This window comes from Schistocerca piceifrons, chromosome 1, assembly GCF_021461385.2.
Source record: "Schistocerca piceifrons isolate TAMUIC-IGC-003096 chromosome 1, iqSchPice1.1, whole genome shotgun sequence".
Taxonomy (NCBI): domain Eukaryota; kingdom Metazoa; phylum Arthropoda; class Insecta; order Orthoptera; family Acrididae; genus Schistocerca; species Schistocerca piceifrons.
The window spans coordinates 957,022,527-957,049,502 of NC_060138.1; the positions used below are offsets into that span (position 1 = coordinate 957,022,527).

At 43.6% G+C, this 26,976-nt stretch overlaps 1 protein-coding gene across 1 annotated transcript in view; it reads left to right on the plus strand.

Annotated features, from left to right (window-relative positions):
• The window catches only part of LOC124776806 (discoidin domain-containing receptor tyrosine kinase B-like), a 458,663-nt gene that overhangs the window by 192,265 nt on the left and 239,422 nt on the right, over positions 1-26,976 (plus strand). Inside the window, exon 3 of the mRNA XM_047251959.1 lies at positions 2,822-3,053. Coding sequence (XP_047107915.1) covers positions 2,822-3,053 — 232 coding nt within the window. The remainder of the gene's footprint in view (positions 1-2,821; positions 3,054-26,976) is intronic.

Sequence of the window (26,976 nt, forward strand, 5' to 3'; positions counted from 1 at the left end):
AGGTCTGACGATCTTGGTTGCCATTTAATTGTGCTACCACGACCAGTCCGGTGATTAGTTTTAGTGTGTGTGAAATGTTTCCTTATACATTTAAGAAAATTTGAGGCTCTGCTTTAGGGCAGGAGTAAATGGAGTCCACGTGGCCAACGGAACGTACCCAAACGAACTTGGAAATTCGTTTGCACTGTAGTTGGTGATTATTAGATGACGAATATTACGTGCGTTGATGATTCCGTTCCATGTAAACGTAGTTTTGCCAGTGAATAGTTTTAATAGACGAAAATGACGACTTTCATTTAACCTGTAATATAATTCAAGTCATATGGCACTGCCGCCAATATGAAGCTTGTGGACCTGCCGTATGTGAAATGGCACAAGTTTTTCGAATATAATGTTCGCCAATCACGTATTCGTGCGACATTAATTGGTGCAACAATCGTCGTGCTCTGGTACTAGAACTACACTGCACCATTTTAAAAACGTGTTGCTATACCTGCATCTGTTTTTGAACCACACGATCAGAAAAAATATGGGAACATTGAAGAAATGTGCTGAAACTCGCTTAAACACTTTACTATCAGGAATTCGACGTTTCGGAAAGCGCCGACGGCAATCTTCGGTACCAGCAGGAGCACTGTAATCGCTGAAGCCTTAAACGTACTCCATATCTGCATGTTATTGATTAGTACTGATGTGTGGCATTGTAGCCAGCGCGTGTCCAAACACAGTTAAGCGATGCTTCTCTCTGACGTACTCTCAGACACTCGCGCTACTTCACTCACAACGCGCCATGGACAACTAGGTGTTCAGTGGGCTAGTTTAATGACTGGAAGACATCCCGAACAATGAGATTGAAAGGAACGAGGTAGGTGGAATTAGAGAGTTTTTTTGGTTAAAATACATATTTTCACGCCACTTGACGAGAAACAGATGTACATCAAATGCGTTCTATCTCGGAAATTAATCGGAGTACGGCGTATGTCCACATGAAGTTCTTTTCTTCAAACGAACGTTCCTGTCATATCCCTGAACACTGAAAATTCCTCTACGGAGACCCTGTAGAGATACGCCGTGAAAGGAACTCATACTCAACGCAAAACAGAAAACGTCCGCTGCAGAACACCTCGCCGTGTAGCAATTCCTCAGAGCTCTGTCGCTAAAGACAGACTCCGCTACTGATAGCTTTAATAACACAATGACTCTTCATTACATAACTAATTTTCTTGCTCATTTTCAAAGGCGATTTTTCCGAGAATTTCTGGTTTTCACTTACATCGTCTGTTTTGTAAAATTGCATCCACACATCCTCTAATCACACAGTAGTTTACAGCAAGTCAGCCAAATAGGCTGTGTAAACTACTCAGCCGGAAACACTTGGTACAAGCGTTTTGTTGCAAAAGTGCATATATAGTATATGAAATGATTACGACTACAGATCAATAGTACAAGCGGTTTTGAAGTACCAGGAGTCGACCGAATCTGAAACTCCCATATCGGTACGTGGTGTGGGCTCCACGGGCGGCAATACAGATGCTGATTGTGGCATCCAGTCTATCGTACATACGGGGAATACTGTCCTGGGATGAATTATGCCACGTAGTTCTCTAAGAGTTGTAGACTGACGAGCCGCACGAATCACTTCCCGTCCCAACACATCCCACAGGTGCTCGACTGTAGACAAGTCTGGAGATCGAGCTGGCCAGGGAAGTTGCTCCACGTCTATAGAAATCGCTGAGTATCACGGGCAATATGTAGGCGAACATTATACTTTAAAAAGAGATGCACATCACCTTCCAGTTGCAAAAACGACAAAAGATGGGGTCTAACAACATTCTGCACGTACAGAGGGCTGTTTAGCGTCCCGTCCAGAAACATCAAAGAAGATCGAGAGTTGTAGCGTACTGCTCCACCCCCACCCCACATTAGACAATAAGACCTGGGATGTGGCCAGTGCATCTTGGACGAAAGCACTCTACGACACAGCGCTCACCAGGTCTACGTCGTATGCCTAAACGACCATCACTTGCAGGCAGAATCTGCTTTCATCGCTGAAGACCACTGCGCACCATTCCATCTTCCAAGTTATCCTCTGTCAGTACCAGTCCTGCTGTGCACGTCGATGCTGAGACGTGAGTGGAAGACGGACTAGAGGTGCGCGTGCCCGTAGTCCCACTGCTAATAACCGTTTCGCAGCCGTTCGTGTTGGCACGTTAAGGGCTCATAAGCCCTCTTATGTGTGCTTTGCTAGCTGCACGATCTGCCACTGCTGCCCTTTCAAGTCTCTTCTGCGTGGACGTCTGTGCTGCGTGGACGTTCCGTACTTCACTTTTCGGGTGTGAAAAGGCTCACGTGACCTCTGATATCAACATCCTTGCACAAGTGACATAGCACATCCAACTTATGTGTCAGTTCTCCGAAAGGACCATCCCACAAATCCAAATTCGCATAGTTGGCTGTAGGAAGCACGAGTGCGTCTCCATAGCATGGTTACCTGCTTCCTTCACACATCTGTAACACACTATATCCCCTATTAATGTGTAGACACAAATGGCGCTATGGTAGCTATGCCACCACACTATCTGTTGGTGGACGACGTTGAAACCATTACGAGTACATCTAGTATCCCACAGATGGCACATAGCGTCATCATATCAAAATCGATGTCTTCTTTCCAGGTGAACTAATTTTCTTTTTTCCTGCTGTGTAGATTGAGGGTCAATCTGTAAGGTTTCCTTGGAGATACATCTGTGTGTCATTGTCAATTTGACGTGTTCATACCAGTGCGGAAGTTACCTCGAGACTCTTCTTGTGCCCGCGGCAGGTTGCGCAGCGAGCGCGGCGGCGGCGCGTGGTGCCCCAAGTCGCAGGTGTCGCGCGGGGTGCGCGAGTGGCTGTCGGTGGCGCTGGCCGGCGTGCACGTGGTGACGGCGGTGCACACGCAGGGCCGCTACGACCACGCGCGCGGCCAGGAGTACGCCGAGGAGTACTCCGTCGAGTACTGGCGGCCCGGCCTGCGCGACTGGAGGACCTACCGCCGCTGGGATGGCAAGCAGGTGAGGCGCGCGCTCGCCAGTTCTGACGAAAGCACAGGTGGACTTTTAAGGCCAAAGCTGACTTCTGAGCCGCTGCTTACTTATTTCAGCAAAATCTTACGTACCGAGAGACCTTGGTCGATATATAAAACCATTCAATAACGTTTCGTCCCCATTTCCGGGAGACATCGTCAGAGATGGACCAACAAGTGGATTTGCTGGCCATCTTTGAAGATTTCTCAGCGGATCGGGACGAAAAGCTATTGAATAACTTTATTAACCACCATGGCCGCTCAGCGGAAGTTTTGAATGATGTAAACACCGCCTCTTCAACCTACACTGTGTTATATATATTTTTACCATCACACTTACTTACCCACGGAACGAGTCAGTGAACGGTGTAAAGAATATCGATTAGAGAATTTATAAACAGAAGGAAGTACAGAATTAATAAATATTGTCACTTCTTTTGAAGAAGATAACGAAATACGTTACAGCCAAGAGCTACAAAGGGATATAGAACAACAGAGAATACAAGAAACAAAGAGTTAAAATAGCGTGACTTTCAAATAAAAAATTTCGGGTTTCTTAGGTTTCCAGTGCAGAATATGACTCTGTACGGAAATACCATGGACAGAAAAGATATTAAGATCGCAAAATATGAGAATGAACGAATGTTAGATACGGATAAAGAGGTGAATAAGCTAATCTGCTCCGAGTTAACGCAGTCGTCAATAGACAAAAAGAAAATACAAAGAAAGCGCTGCTGCGGGGCACTCGCATATAAAGAATAGGAGTTTCCCACAAGGTAACCTTTCAGTTTAGCAGAGGTTGAAACTATCGCTTCAGTTTCAAAGTTCTTTTATTATCACACGACCAGTTTCAGGCTCTCATAAGCCCATCGTCAGGTGCCGAACTTGGTGCTGTGGACCCTGAGCGCCGCAGTGGACGTGTAATAGGCGCGGTGTGCTACCTATGAGCGCAGAACAGGGACTCCTCAAATTTTATGTTCTGCTGGAAGCCCATTATGTACACTACGTAATCAAAAGTATCCGGACACCTTGCTGAAAATGACTTACAAGTTCGTGGCGCCCTCCATCGGTAATGCTGGAAATTAATATGGTATTGGCCCACCCTTAGCCTTGACCGCAGCTTCCACTCTCGCAGGCATACATTCAATCAGGTGCTGGAATGTTTCTTGTGGAATGCCGGGAAATCAATATGGTATTGGCCCACCCTTAGCCTTGACCGCTGGAAATCAATATGGTATTGGCCCACCCTTAGCCTTGACCGCAACTTCCACTCTCGCAGGCATACATTCAATCAGGTGCTGGAATGTTTCTTGTGGAATGGCAGCCCATTCTTCACGGAGTGCTGCACTGAGGAGAGGTATCGATGTCGGTCGGTGAGGCCAGGCACGAAGTCGGCGTTCCGAAACATCCCGAAGGTGTTCTATAGGATTCAGGTCAGGTCTCTGTGCTGGCCAGACCACTCCGCCATAGGCCGTGCATTATGAACAGGTGCTCGATCGTGTTGAAAGATGCAATCGCCATCCACGAATTGCTCTTCAACAGTGGGAAGCAAGAAGGTGCTTAAAACATCAATGTAGGCCTCTACTGTCATAGAGCCACGCAAAATAACAAGGGGTGCAAGCCCCTCCATGTAAAACATGACCGCACCATAATACCACCGCCTCAGAAATTTACTTTTGGCACTACACACGCTGGCAGATGACGTTCACCGGGCGTTCGCCATACCCACACCCTGCCATCGGATCGCCACATTGTGTACCGTGATTCGTCACTCCACACAACCTTTTTCCACTGTTCAATCGTCCAATGTTTACGCTCCTTACACCAAGCGAGGCGGCGTTTGGCATTTACCGGCGTGATGTGTGGCTTATGAGCAGCCTACTCTCGACCACGAAATCCAAGTTTTCTCACCTCCCGCCTAACAGTCGTAGTACTTGCAGTGGATCCTGTTGCAGTTTGGAATTCCTGTGTGATGGTCTGGAGAGATGTCTGCCTATTACACAACACGATCCTCTACAACTGTGAACCATCTCTGTCAGTCTACAGACGATGCCAGCCTGTAAGCTTTTGTGCTGTACGTGTCCCTTCACGTTTCCACTTCACTATCAAATCGGAAACAGTGGACCTAGGGATGCTTAAAAGTGTGAAAATCTCGCGTACAGACGTGTGACACAAGTAACACTCAATCACCCGACCACGTTCGAAGTCCGTGAGCTCCGCGGAGCGCCCCATTCTGTTCTTTCACCATGTCTAGTGACAAGTGAGGGCGCTGATATGGAGTACCTGACAGTAGGTGGCAACACGATGCACCTAATGCGAAAAACGTATGTTTTTGGGGGTGTCTGGATACTTTTGATCACGCAGTGTTTGTAACCTGCTGAATAATGCACAGCTTTCCGTACAGTCCTTAAAGAAGAATTATCTGAGTGCAAATCGTTGTTTTGGCCTTTCTACACTGAATGAATTACGCAGTTTCTCCAGAATGAGATAACACAGCTACCAGCTGGAGTGGCTGGCGCTCGATGAACCGCAGTTCACTTGCGGGATGGAGGTGTCCGGTACAGATATGGCGGTGTACCTCCCGAACTCTGAAGCGAAATGGAATGGTGAAAGATATTGGGTACATTGTATGTTACAGACCCACTTCGAATACAGAATATTTATTACTTTCAGCACACCTCGCGAAAACAAAAAGGAATTTTACATTTTCTCTGGAACACCCGTAAAATTTCTGATAAATCACTGAAGTTACTTCGAATCATTGTAAGATCTCTACATGAGAAATGAGACAAACGCTTATAGTATTGTTACTTTCATCGAAATAATGACTTATAAATATCTCAGTTTTTTTAATTTTTATTATTTATTTTATGGCCGTCATTGGACCACTCTAGTCAAAAATACAAAGTTGTAAACAAGTTGTTACACAGGGATACAATTTGGTTCAACAATATCTTAATATGATATTTAAATATCTCAGTTATTATCATATTACTTAATATTGGCATCTGGGTTAACTGAACAACGTTAGTAGGAGTGAAATAATACTGTTTCAACAAAGCAGCTGTTCCATGGCGCAGGGAGGGAGGGAGATGATTAGAGTGATGTATTCCAGACGTAAACGACAATCTGCCTATGTGAGACAGCCATAACGATTGTATTCTATACGACTGTAGATGGTCGAGTGTCTTCAAGATGGTGTTGTGTAGACTGTACGGACACTTACTGTAGAACTTCGAATATCCGGAAACCACGAACGCTTCATACTGCAATGGACAAATTGATCCCATTTCTAACGTCTTAAATAACAAAATGATTTTCAAACTAGGCGCCACTTATCGGCTGGTCATATAGGTACATGAAAGATGTAAAATTAAGTTTCTATAAATATCATATTCATATATTGTTTAATGTTTCTACTTATAGAATCTTTCGTCATGGAATTTTAATGGAAGCGTTTATGCTGAAACTCTTCGTCAAAACATTTTCGAGAGGTCAATGGCCATTGCAGCACTTTTGAAGTCACTGTTTGTTGCGTGATAGTCACGTGGCGAAAGTAGGAGAACGGCTGGGAGGAATGCGAGGGGTGTGTGACTGAGTGCCCAGCAGTTCACGACGGGCAATAACAGTAGGACTGTATGTGTGGGGAATATGCCCCTACCATTAAACGGCAAGTGCATTGCGATTAAGTGACCGTGATATTACTCACTGACGCTGTGCTTTCTCCCACATTACAATTTTATCCCAAATTCAAATCTTTTCATCTATCTTGAGTTAAAATCGTGATCATGGGCCATTGTTATTTCAGTATTTGATCACAGGAAAAAATACTTAAAGTCCAATTACGTAATTATTGTCTTAAATTATACAAAAAGTTATACTGTATTGTACCTGGCAACTATCGCTGTAAAACTGCGATGTATTTTTAGCCACTACATTGTACGTACGTAGTTATCAATGTTCAAATCATTTATGATCGATGTAGTATTGTTGCGATAAAACTGCGATGTATTTTTAGCCACTACATTGTACGTACATAGTTATCAATGTTCAAATCATTTATGATCGATGTAGTATTGTTGCGAGCGTGTGACTGCATTCTGATTGTGGTGACATGAATGTAAAAGTGAATATGTTTCTTTTCGTGTCTCTGCTACGTTTCATTTCCTCTGCTATTGCTATGTCGTGAGGAAAAGGACTTGTGGTGATTTATATTACATTTTGTGAAAAGTGTTTTAAAAAGTTTCCGGCTCTCTTTGATACGTTTCTTGTGTGCCATATTTTGGAGGGAATAATTGTACACAATTTTTGTTGGATGTGTGGTTACGTAATGGTAAATTCATGACCACGTCCAGTCAAAATATTATGTTGATGAAAAAATTGAAACAAACGTGTGTTGCTTCGCTGCAGGAACATGAGTAGTGGCAATATCTCAGCATATTTTAATTTTCAGGCAGTTTAGCGTTATTGTGTCACGGTATTTCTCCCGTTACGCCAACTGTACGTTGCAATAGAAATGTCAAAATTAATTCGTGTAGAACTTTATACGTTGTTTGAGAACTGTTCCGCTATAAACCCGTCCTATTGTGGTGCTCGCAGAGATGACAGATACAATTCCGTAAGGGCAATCTGACATCCAGTTCTACTGGCATAACGCAAAAATTCATAATGGGAAGGGCGGGAGAGCCACTGAATAAAATATGCAATCTTTACTTCAGTGGGCAAACGGAGACACCAACCGAAACATAACAGGGGTTTCAGGTACCAGATTTTTCCGTTCCTATACGAATGTGCACATCCCACGTCTCAGAAGAAGAAAGTACGCCCAAATGCGACAAAGTAGATCCAAGAATGTTGTATACCCTACACGTTCACGCTCATCCAGCTCGTCTGGTACTGTATGTTGTTCGTCTGCCATTCGTTCATCACTGTTCTCCGACGGCCATTGTTGATGCTTTTTGATTAGCAAAGAGTTTACGTGAAGGGAGATTCCCTACAAACAAATGCTTGCTCTCTTTCACGCCATCCATGATTGTTAAAGGCACTGTTGTCAGGAAGCGAACGTGTGAGCTTACACAAAATTCGCACAGTCTGAGATGATGTACAGTTCTGTCAATTCTATTATGTTTGTACTGACATGTACATAATTTGTGATATGAAGTACGAGGGACATTCGGTAATTACAGAGACAGATGGGTGTTGAAGAAAACAGCGTATTTTTGAAAAATGAGGATTTGACTAGCTCACAACATAATCCCCACCATAATAATACACTTGTACCAACAATGGACTAGTTTGTTTATACCTGATGCAAAGAAGACTTTGTTTTGTTGTTAAAGCCACTGCCCCTCAGATTCTTTCATTCCACGATTTGTCTTTCGGACTCAGGTACAAAATGGTGTAGCTTCAACAAACGTTAAAATGTTGTTAGAAAAAGCTTACCTTACCTTTCACAACGTCGTTTCAACCATGTACAAACTCAATCTCTTGTTTCCTCGCGCTGTTATTGATAACTCTAAGAACTGTGTCAACAGTTACAGCAAATCTTTTTTCCTATATGTCCAACCGTAAAACATCTATGTTCATGAATAAATTCGCAAATGTTAGTTTCAAGAAAAGGAGTTGACACTGCAACTGGCTGGAAAGGACGTAGCTCGTCAGTCACTGAGGTTCGACTGTTTGTGAACTGCTCTATCCACTGATAAATTTCCTCGTTCATATAACTTTACTATACAGTAAAATCATTCGAGAAAATATTTCAGCCGATTTTTCATTTTCAGAAAGCAAGATACTGAACACTGTCCTACTAATGTTTCAAGTTGACATGCCATTGTTAAATGCAATATTGTGGCTATAAACAAAACAGGTTTAATCCGTTAGCTGTAACCTGAGCTGAACTAATATCACTAGTGAAAAACTGAAATCATGAGAGTACGAAATTCCTCGTACAAACTGATTCGTTTCTACATCACTTTGCTTCTTCAATTATTGAATATCCTCCGTACATTTCTTCCGTATGTGACACTCTGGTTAAGTGCTTTCAACAAATATCACTTTTGTTGCTCCAGCTACATGATCATTAGCAACAACCGGTGAACAGTCACAATATGAAGTACACAGAAGAGAAAAACCATCATGTTTGTACGTATACCGTAAAACTCTCTCTTCGGTCAGCAGTGAAATACTGCTAGATCACTCATTATCTTTGCCGGCCGAGGTGGCCGAGCGGTTCTAGGCGCTACAATCTGGAACCGTGCGATCGCTACGGTCGCAGGTTCAAATCCTGCCTCGGGCATGGATGTGTGTGTTGTTCTTAGATTAGTTAGGTTTAAGTAGATCTAAGTTCTAGGGGACTGATGACCTCAGAAGTTAAGTTCAATAGTGCTCAGAGCCATTTCAACTCATTATCTGACGAGAAACATGGTTTATGATTTATAAATAGTTCGAAATGTGGCGGTACGCCACATAATGTGATAAATAACTTCGCAAATTTAACAAAACTGACTTCGTAACGAAATAAATACTAGCACAGAAAACTAACAAAGACTGTAATCAGTTAATATGATCTGCGAATGTAATTTCAGTCTCTGCTCCTTTTGCAGAGCGATCATTCTCTTCCCTTTTATTACTTGGTAGTGTAAGAAGCCATTTTGTGACGAGGCACGAAAACGTGTAAGTTTCATGTAATATTTAGCCTAAATATAATCAAATATTACTTAAAAGTGTTGTAAAATTTTACATGGACCAACTCCTATGTTTACGAAGCGGAAAAATCAATGTTTTTATGCGAATTTTGTAGGGGAACACTGGCGCAGAGGTCAGCGTCATTGTTCTAAATGGCGACGGGTCAGAGTGGTAATAAATATCTTAATATCTGCTTGTTTTGACTAACAAAAATGAATGTAAATGTTGAGGGATTGTTATGATTAGCGGTTCTTCCCTTGAAATAGTGGAAGTAATCTGTCTTTTCAATATGGAACCTTAACTGAGTAAAGAAACTTCTATTCATTTTCTTTTGATCGGCCCTTAACGGTAACTGCGAGAATCCCTTCATTTACCCACATTCTCAGAATTAATATTGCTCGTGGTATCTTTTAACATAATAACATAGTGTCGGGCAAACTAACTGCGAGAAATACAACAACCGAGTAACAGACGTAAATAATATTCCAGTTGTGAAATGGTTCAAATGGCTCTGAGCACTATGGGACTTAACTTCTGAGGTCATCAGTCCCCTATAACTTAGAACTACTTAAACCTAACTAACCTAAGGACATCACACACATCCAGCCCCGAGGCAGGATTCGAACCTGCGACCGTAGCGGTCGCGCGGTTCCAGACTGTAGCGCCTAGGACCGCTCGGCCACTCCGGCCGGCTCCAGTTGTCAAGAAGGCAGAATAACACTAACTCCAACTATTCATAACATATAAACGCCAATACGTAAAACAACCACCACAGAAGACGAGACAGATAATCCGTGATAATTTGACGTAACAGTCATGTGAGTGTTATCGATAATCCGAGCGAAAACAACATTGCAATAGTACTGAAATATTACACTGTGTCTCCAAGATGGTTTACTTTACTCGTGAATGATTTACACTGGTACAATCTTTTTATATCATCTTAATGTTTGATACAATGCCTCTTTTCAGCTATTACGCCAGGAACGCACAATTTCAACGTTTCGTCTGTATCATATATCGCGATAACTCCTCCCGCCCCTCTCGGATGTTCATAACATTTCTATATTTTTACACATTAATGTATTCTTCACACATATGTGGGAAAATATTTTGAGAATAAATTTTAATTAGACTCCAGTAACATAGAGGGTCATTTTGTAAAACCGGTTCCATGAAAATATCCCTGAGAGGATAAAGAGCAAAAAATTGACGTATGGAGGGAAATTCATTACAAGGGGGGGTACAGCCACTTAAAGTTGGAGACAAAAGATGTCTTACATTCTAGATATCAGCGAATGAAGAAACAGAACACACCACGCAAGTGGGAATGTACTATCTGTGCTAGTGTTTTAGTTCCACACTAAAGAGGGCAGTAATTTTGCCAACGACGGGGATTCGCTCGCATATCAGTAATAATCACCATCCACTTCACTGCTATTGCTCACTCACTCTGGTACGGACGTGTGTCGTGTACTGTAGAACTGAGTCACGATGGTCCGTTGTACCAACTAGAAACAAGCCTACATGAGTCTTCGCATAACGACATGAAAATGGCAGTGGGCGGGTGGCAGCATGGCTGTAACCTGAAAAGTATTTCCACCGCACCACGAACTGCTTGTGAGTGAGTCATCTTTTGTGTCAAACACGCTCGATTAAGGGTATGGGTAACCAAGAAAGGCTTGTACGGTCGGTACATAAACAGTTCTAGGACTAACATGTACTGAATACTGTAAAATACGACACCAGTATCACCAAACGGTAGGTGGTCTGCCAGCATAGTATGAATCACGCTACCCATACCACTTACCGAGTTTGCAGGCCTTATTGCTGATGGTCTTGGCTCTGGTTTATTGTCCAGGTCAGCAAGGTGCAGGAATTCCCGTCGTCTGTCCTGTTCATAGAAGAGGCTACTTTGATGACGAACTATATCGTCAGATTTCACGACGGATTATTGGAGACTGCCTTGTGGGATCAGTCATCCCTTCACAACAACTTACAGTCAAGGCTTATCTGCACTTTCTATGTCCCCCACTGAGAGAAGTGACTTTGATGGTATGAATGGCCATGGTGGTACAGCCCACTTCCGCATTTCCTTGCGGAGGCTACTCAACAACAACTATCCCGGCCGATGGATCGGACGAGATGGTCTCATCCCACACCCCACTCCCCCACACCCCACTCCCCCCTTAAGATATCTGCCTGTGGCGGCACCTGAAAGAAGTCAAGTGTGCGAAGCTCATCGCGGACATGTAGACACTGTAATAACGCATTCATTATGGATGTGACGCCATTTGGTTGCAGGATGCCGCCACATTTCAACGTGTACATGCCATGCTTCTGTGTCTTGTTGGCGCATCCTTAAAGGCCCATGGGACCACCTCGAACACCTTGTCTAATGATGGTCGCATCACAGCACGTCCTGCACTGTATTGTACTGCACTGGTATAACGACTTAATAAATAGCCAGTAGAATAGACACTGTGCTTTCCTGGTCACACGACGAGATGACAGTTGTCTTCTCATACACTCAGAAGTTAGTTCGAAAAAAAAAAAAAAAAAAAATGAAATTTGTGGTAAGGTCTTATGGGACCAAACTGCTGAGGTCATCGGTCCCTATGCTTACCCACTACTTAATCTAACTTAAACGAATTAATGCTAAGGACGACACACATCCATGCCAGAGGAAGGACTCGAACCTCCGACGGGGGAAGCCACGCGGGCTGTGACAAGACGCCTAGACTACGTGGCTACACCGCGCGGCCTGGGGCCAATTCCTTCAGTTTGTCCCCTTTCGCCAGAATAAAACTAATAATATAGTTTTCAGTAGCCCAATATATCACTCCTTTCTTGTTTACAGGAATATAGTGTCATTATATCTTTTTGCCTATTCTGCCAGTTCTCAAATATTCCACATAAATTTGCTTTTGTTTCTGTATAAATCTCCACTCTGCCTGTATTGTTGCTCATGCGATATTGAAAAAAGGAAGGAAGGAAGTGTTTGACGTCCCATCGAAGATGAAATTATTACATACGGAGCTCAAGGCCGAACTGGAATGTCAATGGAACTAACCCGGCATTTGCCTTAAGCGATCTGGAGTAATCATGGAAAACCAAATGGGTGACCGGATAGGCGACTGGAACCACAGAACCGCGTCACGTCATTCACTGAATGATATCTCAAAATGAAGAGGACATTACGATGTTGACCTGGCTGTAAATTGTATACACGTGCACTACCACATACGGATAGTTTATTCTCACACACGTAACGGGTTGATAGGAGCAGTCGATTCCAATATATGGCCATGTCTACAGTCAAATTTGTATCTGATGTGCGCATAAGCTGTTTCACACTTCATGCTGTAGAAGAAAGTCGATAACCGTCATTAATTTCCCTGTAATGGGCAGCGGCCGAAACGGCGTTCAAGGAAAGCGGTTGAATATTTCGTAGGTTATTGTTACCAACGAATGAGGAACAAATGCTTGAGGTCATCGTTCGTTGCGCTTTGACATAGCCATATCCGCGTGCAGCGCCAGATCGTTCGACTGGGGCGCTTTGAATCGCTTTTATCAGCCCACACGGCCCGGCGCCGGACATTCTGCTTCCTGTGAATGCAGCTACTCGCAGTGCAACGGTATTTCGGATTTTTGCGTCTCGCTGCGCATTTATGGAATCAAAGAACCGAAGCCAACGGACCATGAACAGAAACGGACAGCGGAATCTCGTTCTGGAACGATTGGCACCAGTGAAAATACCCCTTTACCCCCCAAAAAATCAAAAATTTTTCAGCAAAGCAAAAATAATAATTTTGTTTTTGCTCCAGTAGAGACATAATTTTTATCAACTCCCTACAAGTGAGTGGGTTAAATCCTACATTCCATTAATTTATATGCATTGTCCATTCATTCGCTACGTAACACATACAGAACAATACTTTTTATTGCGTACAACAATGTGCTCCACAACATTTTATTTTCTCCCTAGTACTGGAAACAGTCTTTCGATTTATTTTTTTCCAAAGTTAGTCTCGAGTAATAATTCGGCTGTTTATTGGGTACTATTCAGCATTTCGATTATGTAAAAAATTTAGTGGCCTTATCCACTTACACCTTGCATGCTTTCTAAATCTGGTTACTGGATATTAAATTTAACAAAATGACTTTTGTAAAAGTCTCATTTGAAAACATTAGATGGAATTCAGTTGAATGTTTTCACAAAACTTTATAAAACAGAAATGTTCCAACACTGAGTGGAGAAATAATGAATGAGTTTGTAGCTTGCAATAAACGAATTAGGTTCTAATAGTGTTACACTCTTGTACCTTTAAAGAGGGTGGAGGCGAGGAAACGGCCTGCCGGTTTTCACTGCCGAATAAGTGAAATCCTGTTTTATTTTAAGTAACAGTACTTTATTGCGTTTTTGATATGTGCATACCTTAATTGGGTTCGCAAAATAACGTCGTTGAGATGATGTCCTTCTTGCCGGGCCCAGATTTTGATCCTCTACTGAATGTTACGCATGGCTGTCTACAAAATTTCATTCGACACAGCGTCGATTCTCCGACGAATAGAAATCTTGAGGTTATCAATTGTGCGGGACTTGCTCACGTACACTCCTGATTTCAATTAGCCTCACAAAAAAGAGTAAAGAGATCGATACAATGGGTAAAGGTGGAGGCCAAGAAACGCCTTCGTGTCTTGAAATAACATGTCCTGGAAACATCTGAGAACCACTCCCATGGATGCTCTCACAATGTGAGCTATGGATTTATCCTGTTGGAACCACTTTTCTCTCAAATTCACTCGACATCTTTCGCGTTCTGGACGAAGAAAGTTGTTTATCATTTCGACATATTGCGCTGATGTCGCAGTAACTGTGGTTCCTCCCTGTGGTATCGATAGCTACGATGCCACGGCGTAAGTGCAAGTTCTTAGGTTGCCACTAAAACACCGATATTGACGACAGCACACTCTAGCAGGCGCTGTCCAGATCTACGAGCTCCGCTCCGAATTCAGCCCATTTTGATCAAGAGCAGACGGCCGGGACACTTCGCTTCAGTTTCCCTTCAAATAGAGACTTTGCACTCTTACGACGGGTCTAAGGTTTCGCTCCAACGTGCTCCTCTGTACAAAGTTATGCATGCCTCTATTTATATTCATGCAGCAGTAAGCCACTTTTACTTACTTGAAGTACCGACGTGTTTTACCTCACCTGCTCCTACTCGCTTCCTTCATTCGGCCAACCTTTCGGTTTTCAGGAGCAGACCCACGCACCACCTTCCAGGCGTGATACAAAACTCCCTCTCCAAGAAACTAAGATGCAACGATCACTATCTTTGAGAACACTGTTACTTTTGAACTTTAGAGAGGTTTTCGGTGTAGTTCCTGTGGGTTCTCCAACGCCCACTAACGACAGTTCTGTGCGTTAACGCAAACATCCAGATGAAAATGGGCTTCATCACTCATCAGTGCAGGGACATCTGCATCTTCCATAAGAATAGCGTACATTATGCCGTTTCACTTAGCTGCTGATCAGTCATTATTTTGTATGGGTGAAAATTGAGATCACCATGCAATGTGCAAGAAGCAGACAATGCGACATATCGAGCGGTACAGCTCGTCGCCAGGCAAATCGTTTCCGACTAGCAGTAACTGCCGTTCCCACTCTCTCTACAGTTTCCGAAGTTTGAACAGTATGGAGAAGAAAATGGTTCAAATGGCTCTGAGCACTATGGGACTCAACTTCTGTGGTCATCAGTCCCCTAGAACTTATAACTACTTAAACCTAACTAACCTAAGGACATCACACACACCCATGCCCGAGGCAGGATTCGAACCTGCGACCGTAGCAGCAGCGCGGCTCCGGACAGGAGCGTCTAGAACCACACGGCCACCGCGGCCGGCTACGGAGAAGACTTGTTCATCATGTATCCAGTACTTCTAAATCCTGCAACCCATCAGACCACAGTGTTTAGATCCGGGACTGCATCTCGACATCCGACGTAAAACTTTCAACGGAAAAGACGTTGAACTGTGCCCATTGAATCATTGTTTCTAAAGAACTGCTCAACCACGATGACCCGATGTTCTCTGCTCCAACACTCCATTGCCACTGAAACTACATTGTCTGAGTTGTCTCCCAGCTGTCGCTCAATTTCAGTATCCCCACTCGTCGCCCAGCAGAGACGACGCAGAATAACGTGACTGGCACACCTGCAGTCAGCAGGGAAGGTGAGCGGAGAGTGGTAGAGGCGGGATTTGTGGGCAGGCGCTTTAGGGAAAATGCCGGCCACTGGAAGGGAAGTGTGCAATTCTAAACTGAAGACTACGATAACTTTTTTTTTTTAAATACTGAGTGGAACCCCTCCACACCCACGCCCAAAGGTGGCTATTGAAAAAGATATATTGATACCTCTGCTTCGATTAGCATCTAAAAAGAGTTCCGCTGAAAATGCTGTGATTTGTAACTTCCGGACAAGCGTCATAAGTGGAGAATTTTGAGTAAAACCTTCACATTGCCCTTTCTGCAATGTTAAAATTTGCTTCTTTTGCCATAACACAACGGAATTTGCACAGCGCCAAGCTCACTAACATGTTGAGCAGAGACCACTGCGAGAGAATTGTGAAACAGTGGTTTATTAAGTGATTAACTGAGGAAAAGGAAGGTCAGTAGTTTCTAAAAAAAGCACAATCTCTTTACAAAATAAATGTGTAACTTATTCTGTTACGTTGTTCTAGAACCCATAGCATTTTTCGTTTCATCAGCTATCGATGGCCCTTAAAAACTACATTCTTTCATTAAAAAAATGTCTGCACTTAGTGGAATAACACAGTAGATAATTAAGTGTTGCGTAATAACCATATGGCAAAATACTCTCCTAATTGCATGCTATCATTTGCCAAAATCTCATTTCGATATCTCGAACCGTTTATGAAATATGAGGAATGCTGTGGATATTTCATTCTGGCTTTCGCTGGCGTGGCACTATAGCAAACGAGTGCTACATCAGATCAATTTTCTCGAGATTGGTGTCAAAGAGCGACCTCCACCGAACTTTAAAGAAAAATACGAGGTGTCAGCTAAATCTCATACACAGCAACATGTTATGTTACATGCTACAAACGGGAAATCATAGCGACTCCTATTTCTCATTGCTAACTTTTTCGAATTTCCCGCTGTGTCTTACTTCCTTCTAAATATCACAATAAGTTACCGAAATGATGGTCACATCGTCATGAACCTGACATACAAAACTATACACCACACAAAAATGAAATTTATTTACCAAATAGTTCCTGTAAAATCATTTTAGAAAGATTTATAATGTTGCTCTTGCCTGGCAGAATTTACGAACACTTTACAGTGTTCTCCAAGTGTAATGACTTTATTTCTTCTCTGGTGGGCTACTTTTTCTACCGTTGTGTGTCACGCATCTTTTATTGGGTCTTTAGCTGACGATCTGTTAGCTTATTTAGCTGTATGAGATGTTTCAGTTCTGATATAGTGGAGACCACACAACTTAGTCCTGTCCTCTATAGCATGAGTATCTTCGTCAGCGGGGGTCTTCAGATATGACTGTTGTTTCAATAGGATTTGGAGCTACTACTTACGGGATTGTTACCGGATTGCAGTTCCCCTGGCGATAATGAATGATTTATCCGTATTCACAGCAAAAACGATTGCTGTTACTATGATTAATTTTACTTTGCATTATCTTACTCTCATTTGAAGACCCGCTGACACAGAGGACAGAATCTTTTATCTGAATGTAGACAGTGGAGAATGGGAGTCATTAATTGGTCAGTCGCGTGAGCCATTTTTCTGCATTTGAGGCGGAAAACAGAACTGGTTTTATAGTAACACGCGGAAAAAGCTAAGGGAACTGCGAGTTGCTATTTCAGATGGAAAGAGAATGATGGGCGGGGGGGTCAGAAAGAAAAGATAATACTAGAATTAGTGACTGGTTGGCTCTGAGCACTATGGAACTCAACTGCTGAGGTCATTAGTCCCCTAGAACTTAGAATTAGTTGAACCTAACTAACCTAAGGACATCACAAACATCCATGCCCGAGGCAGGATTCGAACCTGCGACCGTAGCGGTCTCGCGGTTCCAGACTGCAGCGCCTTTAACCGCACGGCCACTTCATCAAAATATCGTTGAAAACTCCATAAAAATATTAGTATAAAATAAATCACTTCAGCAGATCGTAGGCTTTTAACCCGAAGTCCACTAATTGTTCTTAATACCAGGTTCTCATACAAATGAGCAAAAATTAGTCTGATGTTGGAAATTTTATTGTTTCAGTGAAAAGATATATAAAGGATCTGTTTGTGATTAGGATTGATCATATTTTTAACACTATTTTAGATTTAAAAAAAAAAGACGAAAATGGCTCCCGTAATGGTTTTATCAAGGCCTGCGAGTCTGAAGTGCGCAGACAGCGTGCAGTGTAGTCCTTCAGGAGTTATCTGAAATCAAAAATGGATAACAGCAGTAGATACTACATTAAATTTATTGGATCTTATAACCAACCACAATTAAATAACCTTTGGCAAGTCGTTTCTTGAGAAAAACATGTTTATAAAATTTAGGGAAAACTTTTGTATGTACTATTGGTTCCATTTGCCTAAAAAACCACATGTTATATAATTTTGATATCGCTGAACACAAATCTTAAATTAGGTTTTCAAAATACTAAATGGCTAATCCAATATGGCGGACGAGAAGTTACGTTTTAACCGATTTTGGTCACAAATTGACAAAAAAGTGTTTTCATTTCTTACGTTTAGTCAGCACTACCAGGACCATATATCAACACTTCCTCTAAGTCGAACTACTGCTAGAGAGCAATTCCCCGTTCTTCTTGGTGAGAAAAACTGATCTGGCTGAGCTGGATATGCTGCATCCAGCAGCCTGCTCACGTTGTTTGTCAGATTCTTCGGTTGATATGTTGCATGCATACTGCAACATAAATCTTTTGTGAACGTCCATCATAGCACGACAAGTTTTCTACCTGACGTGGGCGTCTACGACTGAGAGCGTCCCACGGCCACCGTGACGCAGCTTCGAGGAGTGGGCTCTAGAAACTTTTGTAGAGCTTGGATTAAAACCCTTTTCGTCCCGACATTCTACACACATATACTTTTCAAAAAATGCAATAAAAATTGTAATTTTCGACCGTTTTGAACGAGAACCTGGTGTCAAACAAAAAATGTGAAGTATAAACCTAGAGTTCTTTGTTTAGTAAAATATTTGTTCTTAATTATCATTTTAAACCATTAAACGTAACATTACTTCTCTAGCGGTGGTGAGGGAAGAGGGTGTATAATTGCACACTAACGTATTCTCCAATTAAACTATGTGGATCCAGTTCGTAGCTTTCACAAAGGGCTACACGTATAATTATGCTGCTTCTAAGCGTATATTTATTGTGGATCCATTTCTCAGCAGTCAGTCTCAAGTGGCTAAAAGGAAACGCGGATCAATTACGCTGGAGCATTTTCTAAGATAGATAATGGCGTCTCTGCAAACCCTGTCAAGAATTTATGAGCGACGGAATATCTTAATCCAAGTCGATCGATTTCAAGTTACTAAGTGAACCGTCTCCATGGACGAAGTCACTGACACACTGACGTGCTCTCGTGCAGTTGCTTTGGTTCAAATCTAGGTTCTGAAAATATTGGTATCTCATCGTCAATATTTCGACCTGAAAGGAGGAGCCGTGGTGTGAATCAGATTCTACTGCAAAGTCTTGGATTAAATTCCAAAGCTCTCTACAGAACCTCTCTCAGTGAATGGATGGGACATTGGTGACGATGATAACAACGTGATGATGATGTGAAGATTTTAATTTTTTTAGAAGTTGTCATTATTTGTGTGTAGCGTAATATCAACAGCAACAATAACTGGTTTTACGTGAGTAGGATTTGTTGTGAATAGGGGGATAAGTGAATTACTGTGAACAGTTCAGTGGTATGGTTATTCTCACGAAAACAATAATTATTCAGGTATACATGCCGATATCACAAGCTAGAGGTGAAGAGATGGAGTAAATATATTAATGTATTGAGCTGGTTATTCAGTATATAAGAGGAGAATGAAACGCTATAGTAGGGCACAGAATGGAAAATAAAGTTACGAGAAAATGTAGGATTGACAGCAGGAATGAGAGAGGAAAGAGACTAATTGAACTCTGCAATAAATTTGGGATGGTAATACTGAATGCACTATCCCAATGCGTCGGTGTACTTGGAAACTATCCAGAGAAATAGGAAGTGAACAGAGTTTATGAAATCAGACACTGTATTGTTGAACGTACCTGGAAGCCGATATAGATTCACATTAAAATTTAGTTATGATTTTGAGTAGACTGAAGTTTAAGACAATCTTTTCGAAGAAAAAGTAGTGAGAGAAATGGGGTACTGAAGCACAGAGAAATTATAAGATGGATTTGAAATTATGCGAGGCTGTAGACACTGCGGTAACGAGGATCACAGCCGGCAGTTCAGTGGAATAGGAATGGTCATCTCTGAAAAGGGTCATCACAGATTTTGAACAGACAGACATTGGTACAAGGCAGGCCGCTGTGGACGAGCGGTTCTTGGCTCTTCAGTCTGGAACCGCGCTGCTGCTACGGTCGCAGGTTCGAATCTTGCCTCGGGCATGGCTGTGTGTGATGTCCTTAGGTTGGTTAGGTTTAAGTAGAGATGTTAAGTCCGCCGGCCGCGGTGGTCTCGCGGTTCTAGGCGCGCAGTCCGGAACCGTGCGACTACTACGGTCGCAGGTTCGAATCCTGCCTCGGGCATGGATGTGTGTGATGTCCTTAGGTTAGTTAGGTTTAAGTAGTTCTAAGTTCTAGGGGACTGATGACCACAGCAGTTGAGTCCCATAGTGCTCAGAGCCATTTGAACCAGATGTTAAGTCCCATAGTGCTTAGAGCCATTTGAACCATTGGTGCAATTAAGTTAACATCAAACAAATCTTTTGAAGGAAAGGAACTACTTCAGCTGATTGACAAAAGAAGGAAGTACAAAAGTGATCAGCGAAAGACAGGAACTAAATAAATACGTAATACAGACACACCAGAGTGAAAGTGATACAAAAATGTGGAAATGTTGTAAATCTAAAAGGAAACTGTCGTCGGAAGGACAGGTTTAACATTCAGAAGTGTCAAACCAACCTTATGTCAAATTAACATCATGAGCGAGAACATTAAAGGTTTAATGGGAGTTCCAATATTATAGGCAGAGGAAAGTGCGGGTGGGTGGAAAGAGTCCACAATGGAATGAATGGGTGAGTAGAAATAGTACACTCAAGGTTTCGGCGATGGGGAGGGCTGCTCTCGTGACGTCGAAGAAGAGTAAATGGAAATCGATTTGGAAGACACTGGGATCCAGTATTGGACTCAAAGTGTAACCGAGCATTCGAAATGAATAAGGCAATAAGTATAGATAAAGCTTTTGGAATATTTCAAATCGTTGGGGAAAGTGGCAACCAAACGACTATTCAACTCATAAAAAATCTATGAGACTACAATCAAAGCATAACACGTTCAGAAAAATATCGTCTTCTCGAAGATAACAATCTCACATAACTGTGAAAAATACACTCCTGGAAATGGAAAAAAGAACACATTGACACCGGTGTGTCAGACCCACCATACTTGCTCCGGACACTGCGAGAGGGCTGTACAAGCAATGATCACACGCACGGCACAGCGGACACACCAGGAACCGCGGTGTTGGCCGTCGAATGGCGCTAGCTGCGCAGCATTTGTGCACCGCCGCCGTCAGTGTCAGCCAGTTTGCCGTGGCATACGGAGCTCCATCGCAGTCTTTAACACTGGTAGCATGCCGCGACAGCGTGGACGTGAACCGTATGTGCAGTTGACGGACTTTGAGCGAGGGCGTATGGTGGGCATGCGGGAGGCCGGGTGGACGTACCGCCGAATTGCTCAACACGTGGGGCGTGAGGTCTCCACAGTACATCGATGTTGTCGCCAGTGGTCGGCGGAAGGTGCACGTGCCCGTCGACCTGGGACCGGACCGCAGCGACGCACGGATGCACGCCAAGACCGTAGGATCCTACGCAGTGCCGTAGGGGACCGCACCGCCACTTCCCAGCAAATTAGGGACACTGTTGCTCCTGGGGTATCGGCGAGGACCATTCGCAACCGTCTCCATGAAGCTGGGCTACGGTCCCGCACACAGTTAGGCCGTCTTCCGCTCACGCCCCAACATCGTGCAGCCCGCCTCCAGTGGTGTCGCGACAGGCGTGAATGGAGGGACGAATGGAGACGTGTCGTCTTCAGCGATGAGAGTCGCTTCTGCCTTGGTGCCAATGATGGTCGTATGCGTGTTTGGCGCCGTGCAGGTGAGCGCCACAATCAGGACTGCATACGACCGAGGCACACAGGGCCAACACCCGGCATCATGGTGTGGGAGGCGATCTCCTACACTGGCCGTACACCACTGGTGATCGTCGAGGGGACACTGAATAGTGCACGGTACATCCAAACCGTCATCGAACCCATCGTTCTACCATTCCTAGACCGGCAAGGGAACTTGCTGTTCCAACAGGACAATGCACGTCCGCATGTATCCCGTGCCACCCAACGTGCTATAGAAGGTGTAAGTCAACTACCCTGGCCAGCAAGATCTCCGGATTTGTCCCCCATTGAGCATGTTTGGGACTGGATGAAGCGTCGTCTCACGCGGTCTGCACGTCCAGCACGAACGCTGGTCCAACTGAGGCGCCAGGTGGAAATGGCATGGCAAGCCGTTCCACAGGACTGCATTGCTGCGAAAGGTGGATATACACTGTACTAGTGCCGACGTTGTGCATGCTCTGTTGCCTGTGTCTATGTGCCTGTGGTTCTGTCAGTGTGATCATGTGATGTATCTGACCCCAGAAATGTGTCAATAAAGTTTCCCCTTCCTGGGACAATGAATTCACGGTGTTCTTATTTCAATTTCCAGGAGTGTATTTAACAATGAGTTTCATAACTCGTGCGACTCGAATGTATGCGTGCTGGATTCCTTACGTTTTAATCGACAGAAATTGAAACAATTAAGGCAGCAAAGGTTTTGTGTCTGAGAAATGCGACTAGTATTAATAATTTTATGTTTTGTGCATAGCTGCTGTTCAGCAGCTGCGGTGTGAATCCTTTTCAACAAAATAAAAACTAGCCGTCAGCTGCACAACAATTTTAATTTCACTTCACCAGTTTCAACAGATCAATGTGCCACTTTCAGAAGTTTGATACCGGCTTAAAGCATAGGTAAAACAAAGTCATGTAAAGATCGAGCTGTATAATTTCCTACAAAGTATACATAAAAAATAACAGAAGTTTGTTAAAATCTTATGTATAGTAGTTGAACACCATGAAACTATTATCGACATGGTTAACACTCAATATACAATAGCTGAGCAACAGAAGAATCATATATCTCCGTTAAAGTACAACAAACTGTGACACGTCGCAAAACGTACATATTTTGTTACTACTACTTTGTACGACATCTTTATCGTCCAGTGCGTCTCCCTGCCTATGGCTTTAGCCTCTATTAAGTTTCAGAAGATTATAGATAAATACATTGAAACCGGTAAAGTGAAATTAAAATTTTTGTGGAGCATCCCGTTTATTTTATTTAAAACATGATATCAATGGGTTGTGTTGTGCTGTCAGTTAGTTTGTCGGTCTCTTACGAAGTGAAAGAGGAAGCAATTTCTCGTCCGCTACTGGACTACCTGCAGGTCGGAAGGACAGTTTCATGACATATGCTATGTGATCAAAAGTATCAGGACACCCACAGAAACATACGTTCCTCATATTAGGTTGCATTGTGCTGCCACCTAGTGCCATATACTCCTTATCAGCGACCTCAGTAGTCATTAGACATAGTGAGAGAGCAGAATGGTGCGCTACGCGGAACTCAAGGACTTCGAACGTGGTCAGGTGATTTCACTTGTGTCATACGTCTGTACGCGAGATTTCCACACTCTTAAACATCCCTAGATCCACTGTTCCCGATGTGATAGTGAAGTGGATATGTGGATATGTGAAGGGACACGGACAGCATAAAAGCGTACAGACCGACCTCGTATGTTGACTGGCAGAGACCGCCGACAGTTGAAAAGGGTCGTAATGAGTAATAGGCGGACATCTATCCAGACCAGCACACAGGAATTCCAAACTGCATCAGGATCCACTGCAAGTACTATGACAGTTAGGTGGGAGGTGAGAAAACTAGGATTTCATGGTCGAGCGGCTGCTTATAAGCCACACATCACGTTGGTAAATGCCAAACGACGCCTCGCTTGGTGTGAGGAACGCCGACTTCGTGCCAGGCCTCACCGATCGAAATCGATAACTCTCCTCAGTGCAGCACTGCGTGAAGAATGGGCTGCCATTCCACAGGAAACCTTCTAAGCCTGACTGAACGTATGCCTACGAGAGTGGAAGCTGTCATCGAGGCTATGGGTGAACCAACACCATATTGAATTCCAACATTACCGATGGATGGCACCACGAACTTGAAAGTCATTTTGAGCCAGGTGTGCGGATACTTTTGATCACATAGTGTATTTGAGCAAACACTGAGGTGGCGAAGCTCATGGGATAGCGACGTAACACATACGGATGCCGATAGTATTGCTTGGGCAAGGTAAAGAAGGGCAGTGCGTTGACGGAGCTTTTGTATGTCGTCAGGTATTTCATATGAAAAGGTTTCCAAAGATATATGGCCACACGACAAGCATTAACAGACTTTGAACGAGGAATAGCAATTGGAGCGAGACGCGTGGGACATTCCACGTTGGAAATCGTTACGGTATTCAATATTCCTAGATCCACAATGTCAAGAGTGTGCCGACAATATGAAATTTGGGCACTACCTCTCACTACTGACAACGCAGTCACTTCACTTAATGGCCGGCCGGAGTGGCCGAGCGGTTCTAGGCGCTACAGTCTGGAATCGCGCTACCGCTACGGTCGCAGGTTCGAATACTGCCTCGGGCGTGGATGTGTGTGATGTCCTTAGGTTGGTTAGGCTTAAGTAGTTCTAAGTTCTAGGGGACTGATGACCTCAGAAGTTCTGTCCCATAGTGCTCCGAGCCATTTGAACTTCACTTAATGACCGAGAGCAGTAGCGGTTGCGTCAGCGGTAACACACGAGCAACACTATGTGAAATAACCGCATAAATCAGTGTGGGACGTACGACAAATGTGTCCGTTAGGACAGTAAGACGAAATTTTGCCTTAATTGTCTGTGGCAGCAAACGACCCACTCGAGTGCGTTTCCTAGTAGAACGACGTCTTCAGCGCTTCTTCTATGATCGATCGTAAGCATCTCTGCTGTACCCTACGCGACTGGATACCGTGACCTGGTCAGATGAGGCCCGATTTAAGGTGGCAAGAGCTGACGATAGGGTTCGGGAGTTGCGCGGATCCCACGAATCCGTGGACTCAATTTGTCAACAAAAATATTTATGTTCGGCTAATTGGAGGCAACTTGTATCCACTTATGGACCTTATGTTCCAAAACTATGATGGAATTATTATGGATGAAAATGCGTCTTGTGGTGTGAAGAGCATTCTGGATTGTTGGAGCGTGTGATCTGGCCAGCCAGATCGCCGAGTGTGAGTCCCATCGAACATTTATGGGACATAATAGAGAGGTCAGTTCGTGCACAAAATCCTTCACCGGCAACACTTTCGAAATTGTGGTAAGTTCTATGGGATCAAACTGCATAGGTCGTCGGTCCCTAAGCTTACACACTACTTAATCTAACTTATACTGACTTACGCTAAGGACAACATACATACCCATGCCCGAGGGAGGACTCGAATCTCCGACGGGGGGAGCAGCGCGAACCGTGAAAAGACGCCTCGGCGGCGGCGCTGCCCTGCGCGGCTGCTTTCACAGTTGTGGACGGCTCTAAACAGTGCATGGATCAATATTTCTGGAGGGGATTTCCAACGACTTGTTGAGTGCATGCCACGTGGAGTTGCTGCACTACGCCAAGCAAACGGAGGTCCGACAAGATATTACGAGGTATCAAATTACTTTTATTAACTCAGTATATGTGATGTATGTGTCTCAATGTTACTGTCATAAATTCATAGTACGATGTAGAAAGAATACGTATAACGGGTGGAGTACGTGAAGGAGATATTGTTTATACATTCGTTTCACATGCCCAATCTTCTGCCACACTGTCATGCGTTAATGCTAGTATTTAAAAATAATGTAATTGTTGATAACTTGTGTAACCAGTATTACAATCCTATTAAATACAAATAATAGTTATGATCTTTTAAAAATAATTTAGTTTCGTGACGGAAACAGAGTCGAACGCTTTTTTCCTTACCTCTCAGAAAATTTCATTTTTTCCTTTAAGTGGATAATTACCCTAAGGCTGGGAACCACTGTATTAAGAGCAGGGTAGTCGTATCGTCACATGTCAAGCAGTTTTATAACACGAGTAGTGCCAAATTACACTGAGAGCCAAAGAAATTGGCATAGGCATGCGTGTTGAGATGCAGAGATGTGTAAACCGACGGAATACGGCTCTGCGGTCTACAACACTTGTGTAAGACAACAAGTGACTGTCGCATGTGTTAGATCGGTTACTGCTGCTGCAATGACAGGTTATCAAGACTTAAGTGAGTTTGAACGTGGTGTTTCAGTCGGTGCACGAGCGATGGTACACAGCATCTCTGATGTAACGATGAAGTCGGGATTTTTCCATACGACCATTTCACGAGTGTACTGTGAATATCAGAAATCCGGTAAAACATCAAATCTCCGACATCGCTGCGGCCGGAAAAAGATTCTGCAAGAACGAGTCCAACTACGACTGAAGACAATCGTTCAACGTGACAGAAGTGAAATCTTTCCTCAGACTTCTGTAGAGTTCAGTGCTGAGCCATCTACAAATGTCAGCGTGCGAACCAGTCAACGAAACAGCATCGACAGGGGCTTTCGGAGCCGAAGGCACACTTGTCTACCCTTGATGACTGCCCGACACAAAGCCTTACGCCTCGCCTGGGCCCGTCAGCACCGAAATTGGACTGTTGATGACCGGAAACATGTTGCCTGGTCGAACGAGTCTCATTTCAGATTGTATCGAGCGGATGGACCTATACGGGTGTAGAGATAACCTCATGAATCCATGCACCCTGCATGTCAGCTGGGGGATTTTCAAGCTGGTGGAGGCTCT